We start from the raw sequence: 22859 nt of genomic DNA, 5'->3' as shown, positions 1-22859 counted from the left end.
ATCGGTGTATTCTCTTCGGATTAGTCATTGGGAGGGCATGCTTGATCTTCTCAAACTGAAAACAAATACATCACGACGTGACTTTTATGGTCAAGTGGCTCCATGATAAGCACGGAATGAAGGTCGACAATGATAACATCCTATAAATACTTGATATGATCTAATTGTGTTTACTTTGAAAGAAGGAAAAAAAGTTTGTTAATTTGATCGACAGTCAGTCAGTTGAGCTGCAAGACTGCTAAAGATCAATTTTCGAGTCCAAAAGTTAGTACAAAACAGAAACACATCGCTTCCGTAGAACAATCACGGGGGTAAAAAGCGATTTTTCCCTTGGGTTTTTTGGTTCGAATCATAATTAGAGGGATAGGAACCCTCTTAAGGAATTTCAGTTTGGTGAGTTATCCGGTCTTGTAAGGTGGTGGAGGGTTACTCTCGCAACACAGGCAAATTGACCAGAAAATACACACACTTATACATCACACACTAGATTTATATTCTTGTTTGAAAATTCCGAGAAGCTCCTTCCCCAAGCAGTACATTAGCTGTGTGTAGAATTATTATTTTTAAATCATAAAAAGACGGAATAAATGAAAGTTGCTAAATTTAAAGCTGTACAAACATCAACTATTAAGTATAGCTATATTCATTAGCCACATTATGAAAAGACCTTTCTTATATCTTAACCACAACTGTTCCTTCATTTTTCTCTCTTAATGAGTCAATTTCAAGTATCTTTGCCGCAAATGCTCGATAAAAGTGCTTTTCCAACTAACTGATTTCATTTATTGTGAGAAAGTTCTTAAACATTCATTAGGTTTTTAGACTAATGAATGCTTAACAACTTTTAACGATTAAGCATTACTGGGAACAGTAATGCTTAATCGTTCCAAGGAAACGATTGTAATTTTATTTCTGTACTTCCAATAGCTTCGCAACCATATGCCTGGGGAAGGAGTGTCCAGGTTCGATTCCCGTCGACGACGTGAGGAGCTTATGGATCTTCCTCAGCCATAGTCAAGTGAGCCGATCTTGAACAGCAGGTTTTTTCCACAATTTATTCTGGAGTTTTCCATCCCGCAAAGCAGGCAAACCGGCCCCGTGAACACACGCCTCGACAGACATTGGATACTACCGGGAATACGGAGCAACCAACCTATTCCGCGGGATTATTGGTTACGGAAGCTTACGCGGTAAAATGTGTAGGCCTGCGCGAAAGCGTAGCATACGATGACTTTCAATAAGCACAAAAATATTTTTGATTTGTGTGTGTGGGGGGGGGGGATTGTTATGTACCTGCTGCAGAGCCCAACTTCTCTAACGAATCCGTCGTCCTAACTCACTAATATTAATTCCAGGTATGTTCAGGATTGGATGACGAAATTGGTACTGAACATTTTTCTAAACAGTATTTCAACAAACCTTTTGGAAAACAGCAATCGACTACTAGACAAAATAAATTAAAGAATCTAATACTCTAGTTATTGTGGTTGTATTGAGAGAGAGAGAGAGAGCAATAGCCACTCTCCTCTAGAACATACTTCATAATTCAGAAACATTTTTGTATTAGCTGAGGAACTACTATATAGTGCTTCAAGAGGAAAATTTCGCCTTCAGCCTATGTCAACAAGACCAAGAATTCTATCCGGGTTTCGTCAACAACAGCATGCAGCACTATATGCTTCTGCTCGTATACTATACACTGCTTGGAAAGTAGTAATAGTAGCAATCCTAAGGGGCATACTTTCCACAAGCGTATGATAGCGATCAGTAGGAATTTTGGACCATTCTTCCTCTAGATATGTAATGAGGTCCTGGATTGTTGTGTGGCGGACGCCCCACCTCATCCTACAGATTTTCAATGGGGTTGACATCAGGACTCTGTGGAGGCCAATCAAGTGTGATGACGTTCATGTCTACAAACTACGCAGGTACACATCAGCAGCCTTATCACAAGGTGCATTGTCTTGTTGAAAGAGACAATGGTCACTTCCGTAGAAACGCCACAAAGTAGGAAGCATTGCATTGCCTAGAATGTTCAGATACCTCTCGGAGTCTAATGTTCGTGGCACCACAAACAGAGGTCCGAGGCCAAACCAGGAAAAACATGATCATACCATCACACCGCTGCCTCCAAATTTGATAGTTGGGCTTACGCATTGTGGTATGAGACGCTCACCAAGCATCCGCCACACCCACGCTCGTCCATTTGCTCAGTAGAGGGTATAACTTGATTTTTTGTCCCGTAACACAGCTTTCACGTCTCACTGTTCAGGCGTTTTGCACCACTGAAAGAGACGATGCATATTGGTTCGGGTAATGTGATGCTTGTAAATTGCGATCCAACCATGGAAACCCATGCTGTGAGCCTCGGTTCTGAATGTTTTTGTGCAGATTCGGGTTCCAGTCGCTACCAGGAACTCCACATTCAATGTGTCAGCCGACGAATGGCGGTTTTCACATATTATCATTCGCAGCACCCTACGGTCACGTTCGGTGAGTGTCGTAGACGTCCACTGCAGTAGCACTTACCGTTGACTCCCTGCACTTACATCTCAGTGCAGTATCAGATTGTTGACTTGGGATGGTCCAGTTTGTTAACAATTTGCAGAACAGATAGGCCTACAAGCTGGCATCCTATCACAACGCATCTTTCAAACTCAGGTGTTTAAAAGAGGCGTTGTGATAGGATGCCATATTGCCTTCGGTGTTTTTCATTCTGCGTTTCAATCTCATAATAAAAATCTCTCTCTCTCTCTCTCTCTCTCTCTCGCGCACACACACACACACACACACACACAGAGTATGCCATTTCTCTCATCGTATTTGTATTCTACCAGTTGGCATTGAAAGTGTATTCTACTCTACCACCAAAAAAATCAGCAGTTTGTATGAAGGTAACTGCTGCTATTCGAATAGTCGTTTTACAGGACTACTTATATGTTCGATAATTTACCAGCTACCTCAAATCAGGTAATTGTTAATCCCGGATGTATCCTGCCATTACTTTGAAATTTTCCAATAAAACCGAATTCGACAAGCTGAAATCAATGTCATATGTTGTATTCGATATTGCTGCATTAACATGATGTGGGGATGCATATATCACAGAAATCCAAGGCCATTAATGTGAACTTTTCGTTCTTAAATATCTTCTATAGTCTGGAGGTTAATAACTGTATAAAGACGGTCTAGGAGGAGCTGTCTTCAACTCTTCTTTTTAGACCGTCCTTAACTTTTCAATGTAGGAAATTATTGGCCCAAATATACTCAAATATATTTTTTTCCCATTTTTCCTTCAGGTTACCGAAGTGTCATTTTTTTTTCTCTGATCCCTTTTAATACATATCTCGCCATTTTCCACTTTAAAGGCATTTTATATACCTCTTTAGTGGAGCATTTCTCCCATTAGTCTGAATACCTCTACATTGCCCTTTTGTATTCTTTTAAGAACACTCCATTGCTATATAAAACTACCCTATCTCAAAACCCTATATATATATTCTTGATTTTTAATAGTTCGGTGTCATAATCATAGTTTAATGTAGACTATACATGAGAACAGTAAAATCCAAGTTTGATCTTGTTTATTTATTCAAAATTTCGTTAATTTATTATTCCAGAATACTCTCATTTTTTTTTTTTTTACCTTCTGTTATCATTATTGTCGCACAGTTTTAACACTTTGGATTTCTTATAATCTGTCGTCATTTGATTTATTAAATTTGATTTCGGGTAGAGTGGTTAGCAGAAACTGCTCTCCAGCGAACAAGCTGTGGATTGGGTTCGAATCCTGCTCCGAGTGTGGAAGATGAATTTCATCGTCCAGTGTGAGACCGTTGTCCTGCTTATTTGAGGTCTGAAGTGGCTCGAAAAAGTACCGTGTTGGTCTATAGAGCAACCTTTAGTCCACCAACGATATGCTTTAAGATTTTTAAGAATGGTTTAACCATTCTTAAAAAGAATAGTAAAAATATTTAATAGAATATTTAACAGTTAACAGAATTGAGCCATTTCAAACCGGCATATTTTAATATTCATATGAAATCTGGAATTCATTCCACATTTAATTTTTTGTTATTTATTTCAGTAGGATTTCTAAATCACGAGGGGATGCCACTTTTTCAAAAATCTTATAATCTGTTGAATTATTAATTTTTTTTTAAAGGTTCATGATATTGTAGTAGATTTTATGAACCGTCTTGTATTCTCTATATTGTTTATATTAATAATTCTGTGTCTTTCATTTTCTTAAACACTTCTGCTTTCTATCTTTTTGTAGATTCCTTTACTTTTTTATTTCTTCTTTTAATATATTCGGGTTATAACTTGAGTTATTTCTTGGTTTATTAGTTGACCATATATTAATAAATCATCATCAAATTCCTGCTATGTACCCACAAGGGGTGTACACCAAAGGGGTGTACATATTAATAAATGATATACACAAATTGTCAACAGGTTTCACCAGCTATTCTGTTTGGCTTCTTCAGGACAAGTATGACGGTACAATAACGTTTGCTTGTGAAAAAAGAAGAACGGAGTAACACAGTTAAATAAATTAAAATTAACACTGACGGGTAACATCATAAGCATGGAGCGTGGTGTCTCAGTCATTGTTTGTTGGGCACGTTGTATAGTTTTTAGCGAAATGAAATTCTGGTAAGCTGAGTTTAATTTATTAGTGAATTTACGCCACATTTTAAGATCTAAGGACATTAATGCCTTCTTCAAATACGCAGGTGTATACGACATCCCACGTTCCTGTGGATTAAATTACATAGGCTAAACATCAAGAAGCCTGGAAATTCGAAAAAAGGAACATATAGGGGACGTGAATAACTACAGACACTTCAGGATTAGCCCATCACTTCTCGATCCCTAACCACACCATCGATTGGGATAACAGCCTTATATAGAAGATTTTCGATGTAGAAACTTCAAAGAAGCCGCGGTTGTACTCCGTTCTGGAGAAAATCTAAACAGAAATCAAGGAATGATTCTGAAAGACATCTGGAAAAGCCTAATAAATTCACTCAGCTTACCAGAATTTCATTTCGCTAAAAACTATACAACGCGCTCAATAAACAATGACGGAGACTCCATGCTTATGATGTCACGCGTCAGTTTTAATTTTAATTTATTTAACTGTGTTACTCCGTTCTTCTTTTTTACTAGCAAACGTTATTGTACCGTCATACTTGTCCTAAAGAAGTCAGACAGAATAGTTGGTGAAACTTGTTGACAATTTGTGTATATCATTTATTAATATATGGTCAACTAATAAACCAAGAAATAACTCAAGTTTTAATGTTAAGTGACCAAATACAAAACAATAATATCCGGGTTATATAATCGATCGTTGGTTTATTCGTTCTGTCATTATACGAGTCACCCTTTTTAGCCTCCAGTCCTTTCCAGATGTTAGGTCTTCTCTTTAGCTCCAAGCGCTACTTCACTCCTGAAGCACTGCAATATAAATCAAAGATCCATTTAATTATTGAATGCCGTTCTCGCATTTGGGGTAGTTTGTAGTAGAGCTCGATAAAATCGTTGATTCAGCAGTAATCAGATCGATTAATGCGTACCTCACCAATTCATTTCTTCCACAAAGACGTTCAGCTTCTGCTGTTTAAATTTTTTATAAATATTTCCACGGTCATTGCTCACAAGAATTCACACGTATCTTTAATTCCCTCTCTTTTCTTAATGTGTTAAAGCACTTTTGCCCAGTTCAAATTTTCTTCTTCGTTCACACTGCTATCTTTTGGAAGATCTTCGTTTTTTGTGTATTTTCACAGAGTTCAAAGTGAACGTCTTCAAATCCAAAGTTAGTAATTTCTGTCCTCTCAACTTTCTGCCCATCCCCGGCACTGTTATACTGTAGGTTGAAGAACCTCTCTTGCGTGGAATTACTATAAAATGAAATAAAATCCTTGCACCTCTGAGTGCTGTGCTTCAGGCTAGTTTTACGCTCGCTCCGCCCTAGTTACAGTACTTTTCGATGCTAACTACACTTTAACCAATTAGTTGTAAGTTATCCAGCATTCCCTACATTTTCTTTCGCTGTCTAGAACCTCCCGATACTGTACATTAGTCAAGAACAGGTTTAAGACAGACTGTAAGACCTAATAATCAAGTTCTCCGAAACACTTCGAGACTCGCTAAAATTGAGGTCGCAGCATTTGCTTTTTCACTGAATATGCAGTGCATTTTGATGAGGGAGAAATATTAGACGGACAAAACTACTAGTCCAAGATTATACAGTATTTTGTACGATAATTTTATACATTAAGTGCAGATTTTGGATCTTAAAAAAATAAAAAGTATAAAAAAAGGAATTTCTTATTTATGTGCATGCAAATTACACGCTTTGTCAAGTGTTGTAATTAGAATCATGCAAAGAGTGTAAAAAATGCGTGTTGCCATTTGAACTAGCTTTTGTAAAAGAACTGCGGGGAAAAGGGGGGGGGATACGGCTTGTCAAAAAAGGAAAATATGTTCTAAAAATAGTTTTCAACCCAACAGTATGAAATAGGTAAGTGCCATGCCGAAACACTTAGTACTGTATACAGCCAATCTAGTATTACACATAAATTACACAACAATTGGGAGGTGTTGTAGCTGACTATGTTTTGGCACAGAGCCATGTGTTGCCGGAAATTGTTTCCTGTCTGGTCACAGAAGCATAGCAAGTAACTTGATGTGTTTTGTTTGTATGCAGATGGTGAAACGGAACGAACTAGGAAAGGAGGAGTCGGACCTAGACCGCATTCAGGATCTGTTTCCAAGTGATCATTTGCGTCTACATGATCGGGATCCTTTATCTCCGGTAAGTATCTCGTTTATTTCATTGTCTTGTAATTAAGTTTGCCTCTTACTACACCACCTTTCCGGTCAGGGCTGAATCCAGACCCACCCTATTGACTTAAATTGATAACTGAACTGTGGGAGGGGGTTTCACATGTCAGAAAAGTAATCTGTTGCTACACGCCTTAGACTCTTGTTTCAATGGTTCTAAGTCAGTTTCTATTTAAGTCTCTTTACCTACTCCTTTGAGTGTGTGTTGGGGGGGGGGGAGTTCAGTTCACATCGTATGTAGTAAAAATAGAGCACACAAAATTAAATAAAATCAAGTAATTACCAATAATAATAAAATAAAATTTCAGGTTTAATTCAGTAATTTTTTCCCCACTTTGGCATAGTTTACGTGACAATTTGGCATCCATCTGAGATTTTGCTTGGCGCAGCCGTGTGCGACATCCACATCTCAGTGGGCAGCGAACCTCTTCAAAGGTTAATATTTTAATTGGGGTCAGCACAGATAACTTGTACATCAGTTGGTTTGATTCAAGTTATCAAAACAACCTCGAAACTGTTGAAATCGTGATTAGAACCAGCGTTTCAAAATTTACTTTTGTTGACATGTATGATAAGTTTAGAGAAAGGCCACAACTTTAGTAAGGACTCCCTCCCCATTGCAGCCAATCCGAAATCAGAACATTTTAAAACAGATTTAAAGTCAGACTTGACTATTCAAAAATCTACACGCATAGGTCATGTTTTACAAACGATTATGTATTGCAAACATCCCTAAAAGACTAAAGAGATGATGGCCAGACTTTCTCCACAATTCACGTCTACAAATGCGATGTTTTTATTTTATAAGAGTTTTTTCAATTGAAGGTGAGTTAGCCTGTCTGATATGGGAAGAGAAGGTCCACCCACATCATTAAAAAAGACAAATTAAGCTAGAAAACAAAGAATACTTGTTACTTCATAATTCCGACCAACCCAGCCCTTGTTCGGGTTCGAACTGGTTTTCTGGAGGTTTTTCTTTTCACGCTGATCCTCCACTCACCAAAGATATTTTTGTACGTTTATAGCATGGGTGGGCTAAAGATCCATAAGCTCTAATCTGGAGACCAAACATGGAAGATTTTCAAGCCACTTTCGGCATTCTTATTGGAAGTGGTCTCACACCATATGATGAAATTCATCTAACACCGAAAGAGAATCATAAGAAATCATGTCCATGGTCCGATTCGAACTTCCACTCCTCCAACCAAGAGGTTGGAGGAGTGGAAGTTCTGTCCATTTTATCAATTGGGGTGGCTACATTTGTTCTAAACTTGCTAAATTTCTTTATAAAATTGTTAAAGTTTTGTTTAAGTGAGAGAAAAAAAAAATCAAATTGAGAGCATGATTATACTTTATGAACTTATGTTAAAATATTAAGTTCCTACATACGAATATTAACAGTTTTTACTTCATTATATATATATATATATATATATATATATATATATAATGAAATAAAAACTGTTAATATTCGTATGTAGGAACTTTATATATTGGGTGTATGATCATTTTGAACTTCATATAGGAAGTTATTTGTGAATACATAAATGTATTTTTTTTCTTTCTCCCACCTCGCGAATACCCGTACTCGATATCTGATTCGATACTAGTCATTCAAGTTTCTCCCTGAACTAATTTCAGCGTTCTGGTTTTGTTCTAGTGACAAAACGAGTATTTAATTGATGATAGTAAATGACTCGTTTGGTAAACAAGGTGCCATACATCTGCTGATACGAGGCAGTATTTTATTTTTTATTTTTTAAAAATAAAGAGATTACGAGAGAAAAGCTCTGAACGAAAAGATAATCAACATTCTTTTCTTTTTTGATATGATGAATGTCGATTATAAATTGTGTCGAGAACTCAAGGGAGACAATCCACAGTGGGTTTTTAAGATGCACGTGTGTGTTATTTATTTAAAATGGATTTTTATCAAATATTTCTGTGTAATATTTCTTTTCTAGTACTTTGCACATAATACCTTGATGTGTGAATTACTAGATAACCCGGAAACACGCCGAATATGGACGAAAAACAAACGAAACATGGAACTCCCAAGTTCCAAAATTCCAAGTTGGGTAGTTTCAAATAGAGAAATCATCAATCACCTAAAGATATTCATGAAAACATGCATGTCACTGGGACTGGAACCTGTGTAGTCATCCAGGTCGATCATAAATGCATAAAGTATCAAATGTGTGCGATGATTTTAGGAACAAATGATATCAAAAAATTAATTTATAATGAAAATATGAAAATGTTGTATGTCATCAAGGGCTTGCCTAATTTATTTATTAAGCTTTTTTTTGTACTGTAGGGGGAAAAAAATCCGAGCTGTTGAGAATTCGTGCAAAGTATTGGGTGTTCATTCAGTTTAGTTTTCTGTTTTAAGTGACTGCGTAATAGGTATTTAGGAACTGAGAATTTTGGGTCAGACTTAGCCAGAAAAACTAGTTAACTTACTCCATTAGTTACAAGCACGATGCGTGGTTTATTGGAGACATTTTACTATCAGAGCAATGTTTATTTTTTGTTGTCGTTTGTACAGCATACTTTCTGTAATACTCTCGGCATTTTCTGTGTGTACAACCTAATGCCGTTCTGCTCATAAAGTAAGGCAAGTACAAAAAAAAAAAAAAAAAAAAAAAAAACTTAATAGAGCTTTTCCATAAAGAATGTTGGAACAAGTTCGATCCGGTTAACTCACATGATCCAATTGTTAAAATCACAACCAGTTCTAGCGGATCGTTTGTAAAAGTCGATTAGGTGTTCTTGAAATAATTATTAGGTGAAATATTTGCGATTGAAACCATCAGTAGTCCATCGATTGATGGACTACATGAATATTGTTGATAAATACGGCGTTCATTTTTATTACAAATTATATTAATTAGCCAATTTACTTCAAATGTTAAATTATTACTGTTAATTACGATATATTGTGCAGTGACCAAGGACTATTTTCATCACAGACATCTTATACGCAATCATCATATTTGTGCTGGAGTCTAACGCTGCTCCTCCTCCGCATGCCGAGGGTGTAAATATGCGCCTTGACCTCATCGTTCAACTGGGATGCGTGAGATGCTAGCACTCATGTTTCCGAGAAATGCACTTCGAGATAGTCTTCTATTCAGTAATAATATACGAGATGACAAATTGCTGGCATAATTTTCTGTGTAAATCATTACTATCGAAATTTGATATAAAACTGGATTTACTATTCTTTTAACTGATTGTCCATCAGTTTGATTTATAATCCGTTAAATTTCTATCGCATTTATTTGATGGTAAGATGCTGATTTGTTTCATAATCTGTGTATGTGTATCGGTGTTTATTGTGTTTTTATCAGAATTTCTCTGCTTGTTGCCTGTCATAACAAAAAGTCATCAGTTTATAGCATTATGAAATGACAAACGGTCAACACCCTGCAGATAAACTATAGCAATTTATCAGGATGCAGCGATTTTTAAAATAGTTTTGTTGACAAATACTGGCCTGGTTGGCCGATAGCGTATCTGCTTTCCAATCAACAAGTTGCAGATTTGAATCCCCCACCCCTCCCCTCTGGACTGGGGTGTTTGTGATTAGGTTGGAAATGAATTTTATCGCTCGGTGTGAGATTATCACCCTCCATATTGGAGGTCTAAAGTGTGGGTTGAAAACGAATTTGACTTTTGGTTTCTAAAGCAGTATTTCAAACTTACTCTAAGTATACACCTTTCGTGGATTGGGGTATTTATCTTGAAAACACGGCAACAATCTGGAAGACATTATATGAATGGATGTAGATATGCTACTGAAACCGTATTCATGACAGAAAGTGGAAGGACGAATGTGTGAGAGAAAAATAGCGCACTTTTAACCGCTATCATTCATTATCTGACTCAAAACAAAATTGCGACATTTGAAACGATATCAGGTTATCGGCAAAAGGGGTGGCTTAATGCACAACGAGTTCAGAGAGCACGTGGTATTCCTCCAGTAAAGAGGGTAAAAAAAATGCATTTTTAATTTCTTTTAATCGAATTGCTTTAAAGTCATAAGAAAAGGAGTATTTCAGATAATGCGCAACACTTCTTGGATTAGTTTTGTGCGGTCTTTCTTTTTTTCGTAAGTACGACATTCTTCAAATCCTGATGAACGAAATTTGATTGAAATTCAATATTTGTAATTCCGGCTAGGATTTGGAAAATCTTTTGTAACTTTATTCCTATCGGACCATTTGTGCGGAACTTCTCTTTACAAGGATGCAATTAAATGAAATTTAGAACATCTAAAATGTGTCGTGTCATTGGAATTTTGGCTTCAGGTGAGTCATCTTTAATCTTAAAATTAAGCCAAACAGAATTACAGAACGTGAAGTTCAACTTGGAGCGGGATCGTAAACAACCACATTCGGGATGCCGCTAATTGTAATAATTGCTCAAAATTCTGAAGTTACATACTTCAAACAGGCACCTCCTACTCGCTGCCACACTAGTTTATTAATTTTCTTTTTGTACTCAATATATATCGGGAGATAAATGTGTTTTTTGCGGGCTGAGACGTCGATGTGAGATAATGTTTCCATAGCAACTACAGGTTCTGCATTTGGTAGATGATTGATGAGATCTGCACTAATACTCGCACACTTTCTCCGTGCGAATCACACTTACATCACAAATATCTTTCTTTCTTCCCGGGAGAGGGAAAAAAAAAACGAAGTAAAAATGAAACAACTTGTTCGTGGTCAAGATTATTTCACAATAAGCTGCTCTGCAAGTAAAACAGCCTGAAGTTCTACATTTATTTTTGGAATTATTCGTTATGATAGGTTCGCAACTTTCAACGTACTCTTTGACGTAAGAAGTCAGTTAAAGCAACGAAGGAAAAAAAGAATTAAAGCAATTGCAAAAATGTACGATTCTCAATAGCATTTTTTGTATAGTGAAACAATTGGATACCACACCAGTTAAACCTGGTTTCTGGAATATTTACTATAGATTCACATTTATTGTCATTTGTAATATTTTTCACATTGTTCCGAATTATTTGCCGCTAAGAATGGTTTAATGCAAACGAAAACTGGGAAAGTTTTTAGTAGAGATTCCAAATTCTAATTATCAGGAGTTGTATTTCACATTAATGAAATGCAGCTCCTAGCAAATGAATATATTAACATATAATTTTAAAAAATCATTGTTCTAAAATCAGAATTCTGTTAAGCAGAAGAAAATTTATGGATTTGTTGATGTTATTAATTCTACAATTGAAAACTTAATCACATATACAGTTCACAACTGAAAGTTTTTACGGTGTGAACCCAGTAAAACGTATCGTACATAAGCAGTACCGTGGGTGGGCTTGGGTTAAATACCCCAGAAATGCTGCTCTAGAAGCCAATCGTTGGACACTCTCAGTCCACTTCATGAATACTTCGATAAACAAGATGGTTGTTTGGCACCAGGCGACGAAATTCATCTTTCATCTCAAGGCATTCACAGAACATCTATGCCCTAGTATTCGAACTGAAAACATATTGGTTGGATACGCTATCCACTCGAGGAATTCCCGTTATCTGGTTTTTATTTTAATAGACAGAGAATAGAAAGATATAATATTATTAAAAATTAAGCAAGTATTTTCAGCTATAGCACATGGAAGTTATTATTTAGTGGCTTTACTATTAGTATATAAATCGATTTTTCAGCCTGTAGATAATTCTTCAGCCACAAATAAAAATAAAAAAAAAAGTTCTCTGAAACACTTAAAATGGATTTTTAAAATGCAGGTTCGCAGATAACATAACGAGCAATAAGTGGACTCTTTGCAACATTACTTTATCTTTTAAAGTATATTTAATTTTATATTAGAACCATAAAAATATACTTCATAACTAGTTTCAAGTCAAATCTGTTGACCTGACGGAAGGGGAGGGGGGGTAGGCAGAATTTCTAAATTATTTTAAGGAAGGGGCTGGGTATTAAAGTTTGGGACATCTGAACTAGAGGCCTCACATTTTTGGGATGTGGTCAATAAAACTAATTCTCAGCTTGTTGGGAAACCATATTGTTTTATATACACAGCAGTGAAAGACAAACTATGCAATGAACTTCAATTCAAGGATATGCAGTATGCTACGTGCATTTTGTTTCAGGAAATTAAAAAAAAAGAATACGGTGCTTTTTTTGATCTTATAAAAGAGTGCTTTTACTCATTTAAACTCGATTTCAATACTTCTTGATGACGTCATAAAACATACGAATCGCCAGAGCGTTTTGACGTACACCCCTTGTAATTTCTTGTAGATAATTACCGTAAGAATATCTACTATTCCTGGACTGCATGTGCATTCCATAATAACCGCAGCTCTTTCTTTTCAGAGAAAAGGACTGATGAGAACCAAATCTTCTTCCTCTGCTACAAACAAGTTACAGAAAGCATTTCCAACCAGGACGAAAGGATCACCTACAGATATGTGAGTAACTTCAGTTCGAGGATTTTTATATATATAATTAAAATAAGTTGAATGTGTGTCATATTTGCTTGTAAAAATATTTTTATTATCATTATCACAGCATTTTTTCACGTTTAAACAACATTCGCTGACTTAAAAAACCTTCAGAGGGGAAGGAAACAGGGATGGGTTTATTCACGTGTTTACACTTTTCTCAACACAGATCGCTACGCATGCAGGAGTTGCCTCCACAAAAAGAGCAACACTTGTTTCTTAATTTGTACTTTGGAAAACTTGAATTAATCTTTCACCACTTATTAAGACCTTTTTTTGTGTGACTTATCAAAAACTTGCACTTCACATGTTATGTTCAATTACTCTTTGTTCAATCTTATCTATAAAGAAAACATTCAAGACTAATTAAAGACATGATCACAGAATTTTGTACAGCTCGAGAAGATGTATTTAAGAGTCGGTATTTAATTCAGATGCTACGGAAAAGTAAATTTATTGATCCGAACTTGCGCCGAACTCAAGGAGCATTTCATGACAAGACCAGGTCGTGCCCTCTAGATGGCAGTGGAGGTTTTTCCTGTCCCTCATCGTGGACAGTTCAGGGTTTCCTACCCGCTAAACCAATGTATTATGCGTCAGAATTCATGCAAATCGCAGTCATACTGACCATCCACAGCCTAAACTGCCTCCACAATAATCCTGCACATTTCCACTTGTAATAACATAAATGAGTCAAAGCAAAATTTTAGAGCAGAATGGCCAAAGTATTTCCTAATAGATTTTTGCAAAGTTTTAAAAATTTTGTTTTCAATTTGTCTTTCTGATATAAAATTATTCATCTATACTCGCAATTTTCCTTTTCTCTTAAACCACATGAGCCTAACTACCTTCTCATTAAAGAAAAATACTTCTCCTTCTAGAGAAGTATTTTTATAAAATTCTGATAAAGTTTTCCTTCCAGAGAAGTAGATTAAAACTCTTTTGTGACCGTATTTCACCAAGCGTTACTTGGTTGTCAAAGGTAGCGAACTGAGTTCAAATCCCTTCTGTAACGAATCGAATTTTCCCGTCATTTGCAAGCAAGGTTAAGTTAGATGAAACAGTAAGAGTTTTTCTCTCTCGATGACTTTTGTGTTTGCATTGACAGACATAATCACATGATGGCTTCTGGAAAGCGATAAACCACATAGAGTCGCAGCAGTTTAATGATAGGGCGTATATCTGTTGCGATGATAATATAAATCAACTCGCGGAATAATGTAAGAAATACTAGGTGATGAATATCAGGGTATCTTTCAGTGTAAACAGTTTTGTCCAAACTTTACAATTTTGAAAACATCCCAAGTTTGATAAAGTAATCTAGTTGTTGTTTTATTATCTGAAAAATATTTTTTTATATATCATTCGTTCAAAATATTTCTGAAAATATTAAATTGACGAGACGTCAGGGTGTTTCTTCAGTAAAATTATAAAATACGAATGCCCAGGAATATGTTTCTGATAAAGTTTTCTGTCAATTAGAGATGTAATTGACAGAAAACATGGAAAAACAAAATGCATGTGAATCATGCTAATGAGCATCGTGCTGATCATGCCTAATTCCTAAAAGAGAAGAAAGAAAAAGTAATTCTCAGTTTCTTCTAAAATGCCTTTCTCCTTTATAGTATGATTTTTTCCCCTCTAAATTAACCGGTTTCTTTTCTTTCTTTTTTTTTTAATTTTAATATATATATATTTTTTTTTCGTTCATATCAGCGACATTCCTCATAGTAGCCCAAAGACGTTTTCCTCTTGAACCGAGAACAAAAATTGGGTCACACGATCGAAGATCCCATCCGGATAATAAGTCGGCCTTATCAGACCTGTTCGGCTTACTGATAAAGTGGTTGGGAGTGTAGAGGTCTTCTACCTTCCTGGTTAGTGTTAGATGGCAAATCGTGGGTGCATATTAAGACTTTAATACACTTTCTCTTCGCTTCTCAATCACTCTAAAGGAGGACCTCCTTACGATTCATCCACATGTGATGTGCGCTCATTAGTATTTCTCTCTGCAGTTGAAACAGATGGCAGCAAGCCAAGTATGCAGGCTAGTTTGTAACGTCGCCAAACCTTTCGCATGTTAATTGTGTTTGGTGCATAAAACGAATGGATAAGTGAAACTGTGCAGATGGTAATGCTTAACACTCGAGCTTAATTTAATTATATATTATTCACTAACGGAAACATGAAGCTGTTTTGAGTTATTCTGCCATGAATGTTTATGTTACCCGAACGTACGCATCGTGACAGTCGTAGATACTCCAAGAGTATTTTTTTAAATAATACAAAAAAAAAAAAAAAAAGTGAATGGGACCAATGCGGACACATTCTCTTAAGAGCGGGCTTTTATTTATTTATTATTATTTTTTTTTTTTGTGTGTGTGTGTTAACTAAAATATACGTTTAGATAAGATAAAGTTTTTTAAAGATTATGAAGGTTCCTAGAAATTAGGAAATAAATATCGCAAAAGTGGTTGAACGCTAACAGTTTTTCTTGGGTAGAATCCATATAAAATGGTGGGAGGAGGTTGGAGAATAACTAACTGTAATTCTTTCTATGTTAGGACATGTTTCTTTAACATAATCGTGAAAGTTTATTTTCCAGTCTTATTTTGGACTCAAGGCTGTTTTGTATTTTGAAATTAGTTGTTTCGTCTTCATGTTAATGCTTTTTTGTTATCCCATTTATTTTGTATAAATAGATGTCATACATTGGTCAGTTTGAGTTTGTAGATTTTTAACTTGTGCTTGCAAGTTATAAAAACTTATCTCTAGTCTTTTGTTTTCGGTTTTACATGATTGTAAATGATTTTTAGAACTGTATCACACCAGGATATTTTAATAACCATACACGTCATTGACGTCACATTTACACGTGACGTCATTGACGTGTATGGTCACTCCCGTACTTCATTGGGTTTAGGGAGTAAAGCCTTCTATTAGAAGAAGTGGTAGGGTTGCACATGCCCTTTCCACAGAGTCAGTAGCACAATCACAAACATCCATGCACCTGGCGGGATTCGAACCAGTAGCCTCTCGGCTGGAGAGCGGATACGCTTACCACTCGGTCAACCAGGCCGGCATAGTTTTATTTCTATACTTAATTTGTCGGCCTGGTTGGCCAAGTGGATAATGCATCTGCTCCAACTAACACACTGGGGGCATTCGAGTGCCGTTGTAGGCACGGATGTTTATGAATGTCTTTAGGGGGGAGATGAAAATGACTATAATGGTGGACATGCTTAAAAAAAAAAATGTGTTCTGAAGTATATCTCATTTAAACAAAATTCAAATTACATTATTTTCTTATTAATTCTCAGTTTGTAGTTATATTTTCCTTGATAACAGAGGCAGTGTTGTGCCACTGAACTTCAACTATGTTAACTGAGTGGAAAGAATTGTGTGGGATATGGGGGTGAGAAGGCTTTGAAGAAGGAGACTTTTCCCCTGGCGCAACTAGAACTCCATTTGAGGATATGTTCAATAAAGGCTGTCCTAACTGACACTGTGTTCGTGTAGCATTCATCATTCTGCATGTTTGTGTTTTACATCTATCACAGCGAAAGAAACAAACAAAAAATACTTTGCAGTAGTGAAAGATGCCAAATGAGCCGACAGGCCGTTCCCACATATATTCATATCATGATTCACGTGCATTGCAATTCAAGTGCGAATCACTGGGGAGTTACTTCGGTGCGGAAACCTCTGACGAACGTGGACGGCACGCAAGGTGGTCGTTAGAAGGCATAACTATGTACCGATCCCCACCCTCCTCCTCATGACGGATATCTAGCTCCATTTCTAGCGGTGATGGCGGCCTCTTGAAATATCGGCTACGAGATGTAACATAATCAAGTCACGATTACTTCATCCTTTTCGCTTGTCCTTGCTGCGGGCTCAATCCCCACAAGGGCCATGTGCGGCGCTCCTCTCCCTCTCGATGCTTTGATGATCTGTCTGCCGCATTTCACGACCATAGAGTACTTGCAAATCACTCGAATCTCTTTTGGTCCGACCCGACAACACGGACCTTTCTTTAGAATCGTTTACTGAAAGAACGGCTGGCAGGGGAGTGAATTAGAAGGCATTTCTCTACACATGACAAGTAATGACAGAGGGAGACCAGCGCTAAGCCGATAAAAGCTTCTAGTGACATACATTCTCCTCAACCATGTCACAAATCTGAGACGAATATCACCTGAGAAAAGTTTAAAAGATAGGCTTACGTTTCTTTCATAGTTTATTGCAGATATTTCATACCAGGAATAGTTTCTTGTAAAAATAATCATGTCATCTTTAGACGAGCACATACCTAAAAAGACGGAACTCGTAATTTCCGATCATAACGTAGATAGAGCATAACGTTATGTTGCTTTTATAAGAATAAAAAACGGATCTTAATTGCAAACATGAGTAGTGTAAAAAATGTTAAAAAATTCTAAGTTTAGACATCGGGCTTACGGTTTATACACATACTGTATAAAGACCGTCCTAACTCATATAATCATCATCTTATGCATATTATAATCCTTCATCAAAGCATTTATTTTATTTTTTATTTTTCGTCAACTTCCTTCGGAACTGCCTGAGGCCAATTTGAATTCCAGGTTGTAGTACACTGTTCTTAGGTATTAACGTGTGTCGGATTTCGTCAGACCATGGCGGTGATTAGTCGGTAAATGGCTCAACTGCGGCACTGAGTTACTTACTTAGTCTCCGTTAGCAAGTCTGGTATCGTTTTGCTTCAATTTCCCCTCAGAAACATAAACCTGCATCGAACACATTTTCTGACTATGGTTACGTTTCAGCATTTATAATATCTGAGTAGGAATTGGGTATTTTGTAGAATTTATGCATTTTTCACCCTCAGAGGATTAAGCGTTCTCCTTGGACATATCTTAATTCTTTCAAATTGTGGTTTCAAGTTAGATATTTATTGCTGGAAAGAAAAAGTAATATCTCAAAGGTGAATTCCGCTGCAATTATTTCAAGTGGATCGAGAAAATCGCTTTATTTATTTCTTCTCAGTGACTATTTCGAGGATCCGCTTAAAAAAAAAAAAAAAAAAAAAAAAAAAAAACCGGATATACTTAAGATATTTTATTTTTATTTATTTATTTATTTATTTTTGTTTTAATGATCGGATGTCTGCTGAACGCTTGAATCAGTATCTTAATTGCAAATTTAACGGCTCGATCTTCTGACGTATCTTCAATACAGAAATGTCTTAAAAAGCTGGAGACATCTCTTTTATAGTTCATTTTGACAATGAAAGCCAATTAAGGTTGGTTCTTCTGAACAGACATTTTTTATACTCATCCATTGTGTCAATACGGTGAAAGTCATTTTTGCGCAAGATCTGGATCCGGCTTAGTTCCTGCACCAGTTCTGAACTACAAAGGAAGCCATTTCGAAATGTCTCGCTGTTCGCTGCACGTCATGAACAGTCACAGGAAGTTTTAAGTTTATGAACGCTAAATTTGGTCACAGGCATTGCAGTTACCGGCATTACAATTCGGTGAACTTAAAAGAAGAGCTTGATTCAGTTTTCCTCACAGCAGGCCTGGGTGGAGCCGGATTTCAATTTTGGAGTAGCGAGGAAAGGAGATTGACAGATATTGCAATTGGTGATTGAGAAATATTTAAATTGCTAATAAATTATTTATAATTAATTTTATTAATATAATTCAATTTGTCAGTTATAACATTGTTGTACTCGCTTCCAAACTTATATTTGAAGGGGGAAATATAGTCAGACATAATTTTTTTTGTTATTGGATTAAAATTTCATATTTGTTTTTCTCTTTTACTATTGCAACCACCCTTCGTCACTCATTCTGGATCCGCCACTGCTATATGGCTAGGGTTCTTGATTTTAAAGGGACATGAAGATTTGCCTCTTTACATATATTGATTTTAAAGGGACATGAAGATTTGCCTCTTTACGTATATTGATTTTACTGTCACCGTATGTTTATATCACAGTTTTGTCGAAGTTTTGCTCCTAACTTATTAAAATGTGTTTTTTTGTAAAATCCTAGCTGATGTAACAAATTAATATGAAAATTGCTTCATCCGAATTTGCAGTTGTAGCGGATGCCCAGGATGGAGCCGCCGATATTGTTATATAAGGTTTATCACTAATAATATCCCTTTCTCCCTAATATCCTTTATCTCTTTAGACATTTCACGGCCTTTTCCCTATTGTAAATAGGCGCATTACTGTCATCTGCATAGCTCGTTTTCCTACTCCCTCCCTGAGTCATGTTTTGTATTCTGCGCACAGGAATGTGCGCGCCGTGTTTTCATGTAGCACGTGCCATATTGTTGGCACTCGGCAGACGTGTTGGTCTCATCCTCTAGTAGTCGTCTGTAAGCTGCCTAATATTCTCTTCTGCATTCTGAAAAGCGATTAACGGTTGTAATGGATGTTTCCATGGTGTCACGTTGACCGTCTAAACCCCACCATTATCTGGTGCAGCGGGTGATACTACGGTCAAGGACTAGAGAGCATACCAGTCTTGTCACGTGACTCAGGATGTTGAGTGCAGCACGGTTGCTAATGTAATCTTTGTCTGTGCTGAGAAAAGGAAAAAAGCTTTTGTTGACGGCAGCTAACGAAACGCACATGACACTCGGGCACAAAGACTGGTACAAAATAACGGTAATTGGCTCCTAGAAGCTTTTCTTTATTACACCCTTCCCGTCTTGACGGTTTCTTCACGAACTTCAAAAAGGAGTTTTCGACAGAGCAGGAAAAAAATAAATAATAAAAATAAATAAAATAAAATATTAGCAAAAAAATTTAAACCTTCTTCTGTAAGAGAAAAGCTGTTTTTAGTCATAATGCAGACACTTGAAAGTGGTGATTCCAGAAACTTCTTTTAAAAGTAGCTTTTCAACCAATCAACATTCTCTTAACCGGGCTAGACTCTCGATAGGATTTTTATTTTATTTTTTCTCGGTTGCTTTACTGTTTTAATTTCTGTTCTACAAACGACTTCTATTCTTTGGTCTCTGTCTTATTATTATTAGGATATTTTATTATTATTATTAAAATTTTCGTCCTAACGGACTAAAAGTTTGTGACACGTGGACATTTCTTAATTTATCTTTGTCAATACTGACGTAACAACCAAAAATCTTCATATTAATTAATTAAGCATATATATATCCATTGAAAAGAAATTTGTATCGAAAATTTCAATTGTACTGCTGTAATTTTTCAGTGCTTACTAGAAAAACACCTTTCGAAACAGACCGCAGCCTGAGCATTACTTGGGATGCAGTCATGCACATAAAAGAATGTAAATGAGAACTTTCAAAATTTACACAAAAGCAGAGTGCTTCCTTTTTTGTATCTCTGCACATTTTTACAAAAAACTTATGAATTCACTGTTACATGTTTATTATCTTTTTGCAACTAATGTGAATAGATAAGAGCAGACAGTTGAATTGCGTTTACGGTAGACCAGCGCTTCCCAAACTGGGCCGCGGCCCCCTTGGGAGCCGTTAGTTTTGTTGGGGGGGGGGCTTGAAATTATGAAAACAATTATAGAATGTTTTAAGACTAATAAGATAGATAATATCTACATGTTACCGGCAAAGTGTGAAAAGCAGGCATTTTGTAGAATGCGTGACGTTTTTAGGCGAAGTATGAAATGTCTGTTTTATTTTAATATTTTACATACTTTCCCTAGGCATTGTATAGAATACCTAGGCATTATATAGAATGACAAATGCTATTTCGGCAAAGTATGAAAAAGGCTTTTATTGAAAAGATGCATGTGAAAATGTAAGAAGTACAAAATGTAAGATACCGGATTTTTCTACAAAAAGAGAAAAGGACCAGTGATGAACTACTTGTTGCTACAAGGTAGACTGGAATGACATTTTGAGTTGCACTTAACTGCCTTTTTCATACAAAAGCACTTCAAATTTCGGCACTTGGTCTTGCAAGTACACCTCACGAACCCTTGGCCCTACCCGTGGACAGAGCGGAAGCTGCTGACCGGAGAGTTATTTCATGGTCAGGAATGTCTCCAACTCTTAGAAAGTCCTTGGGACATAAAGTGAATTGTGATCTGGGATAGAGTTGGTTAAACCTGAAGAAACTACCAAAACAGAATATAAACATCGAAGAACATTGATGCAAATTAAAGGAAATAATATTAAATTCGGCAGAAAAGACAATAGGTTACACAGAAAGAGGAAGTAAAAAGGATTGGATCTCGAATGAAGTAAAAAGGTTAAGCGATCAAAGGAAAAGCATGAAACTAAAACAGAACTATAACAGAAGTGAGTATAATAGATTAACCAGAGAAATTAGAAAACTAGTTAAAAGAGACAAGAATAACTGGTTAGAAGAAAAATGCAAAATGGCAGAAAAGCTATCAAAAGAAAATAACCTTCATGGATTATATAAACAAATAGACCAAATTAGTAAGACACGGACAACAAAAATTATAATGATCAAAAACAAAGAGGGACAACTAACTGAAAGTAAAACAAAAAGAATGGCCGGATGGGAAGAATACTTCAAAGATTTATATAATAAAAACAGCTCCCAGGATATTACGATTCCAGCCATTGAAATGGAAGAGGAAACAAATATCTTTACTTAAAAAATAATAGCACACAGCATAGAAAAACTCAAAACTAGGAAAGCACCTGATCAAATACATGCAGAATTCTTAAAAGCAGGAAAGGAACAAGTTTTGGGACCATTAAAAACAGTATTTGAAAGAATCTACAAAAACGAAGCAGTGCCTACTAATTGGATCAAATCAGTCATAACTCCTATATACAAAAAAGGAGATAAAACAGAATGCAATAATTGCAGAGACATTAGTCTCCTTAGTATTCCAAGTAAGGATTTTACGAAAGTACTCTAAAAACAAATTAAGCCATATATAGAACTTGCACTAGGAGAAGAACAAGTCGGTTTCAGGGCGAAGCACAATTGATCAACTATTCACCTTAAGACAGCTAATAGAAAAGACACTAGAGTACAATCAAAGTTGCTACATAAATTTCATAGACCTTCGTCAGGCATTTAATTCAATCCATAGAAGAGAACTATAAAGAATCTGTATGAGAAATCTGAAAGTGCAGTACGAATGGAGGACACCTTAACCAACTGGTTCCACACAGAGAGCGTAGTAAGACAGGGATGCAATCTGCCACCGGATCTGTTCAATCTTACACTGGAAGAAGCAACCAATAAGGCCTTAAACAATGAAGATTCCGGAATCAAAATATGTGGGAAAAATGTGACAAATTTAAAATTTGAAGACGACATTGCATTACTTGCAAGCACAGAAGAAAATCTACAGCTAATTTCTGATCAAATAAAGGAGTGTATAAAATCTGGATTAAATATAAATATAGACAAAACAAAAATTATGCAAATAGGAAAAAGAAGCACCAATCTGAAAATTCAAATTGATAGTAAGAATCTACAGCAGGTAGAAAACTCCACCTACCTTGGAGGAGTTATTGAGTACA

At 36.2% G+C, this 22859-nt stretch overlaps 1 protein-coding gene across 1 annotated transcript in view; it reads left to right on the top strand.

The window, feature by feature from the left end:
* The window catches only part of LOC150104387 (uncharacterized), a 382513-nt gene that overhangs the window by 286816 nt on the left and 72838 nt on the right, over positions 1–22859 (top strand). The window contains exons 9-10 of the mRNA XM_090396468.1: positions 6722–6829; positions 13225–13319. Coding sequence (XP_090252594.1) covers positions 6722–6829; positions 13225–13319 — 203 coding nt within the window. The remainder of the gene's footprint in view (positions 1–6721; positions 6830–13224; positions 13320–22859) is intronic.

The sequence above is a fragment of the Typopeltis vanoorti genome, chromosome 8, assembly GCF_054136105.1.
Source record: "Typopeltis vanoorti isolate ZY-2024b chromosome 8, IOZ_Tvanoo_1.0, whole genome shotgun sequence".
Lineage (NCBI taxonomy): Eukaryota > Metazoa > Arthropoda > Arachnida > Uropygi > Thelyphonidae > Typopeltis > Typopeltis vanoorti.
This window is presented reverse-complemented; position numbering and strand designations above follow the sequence as displayed.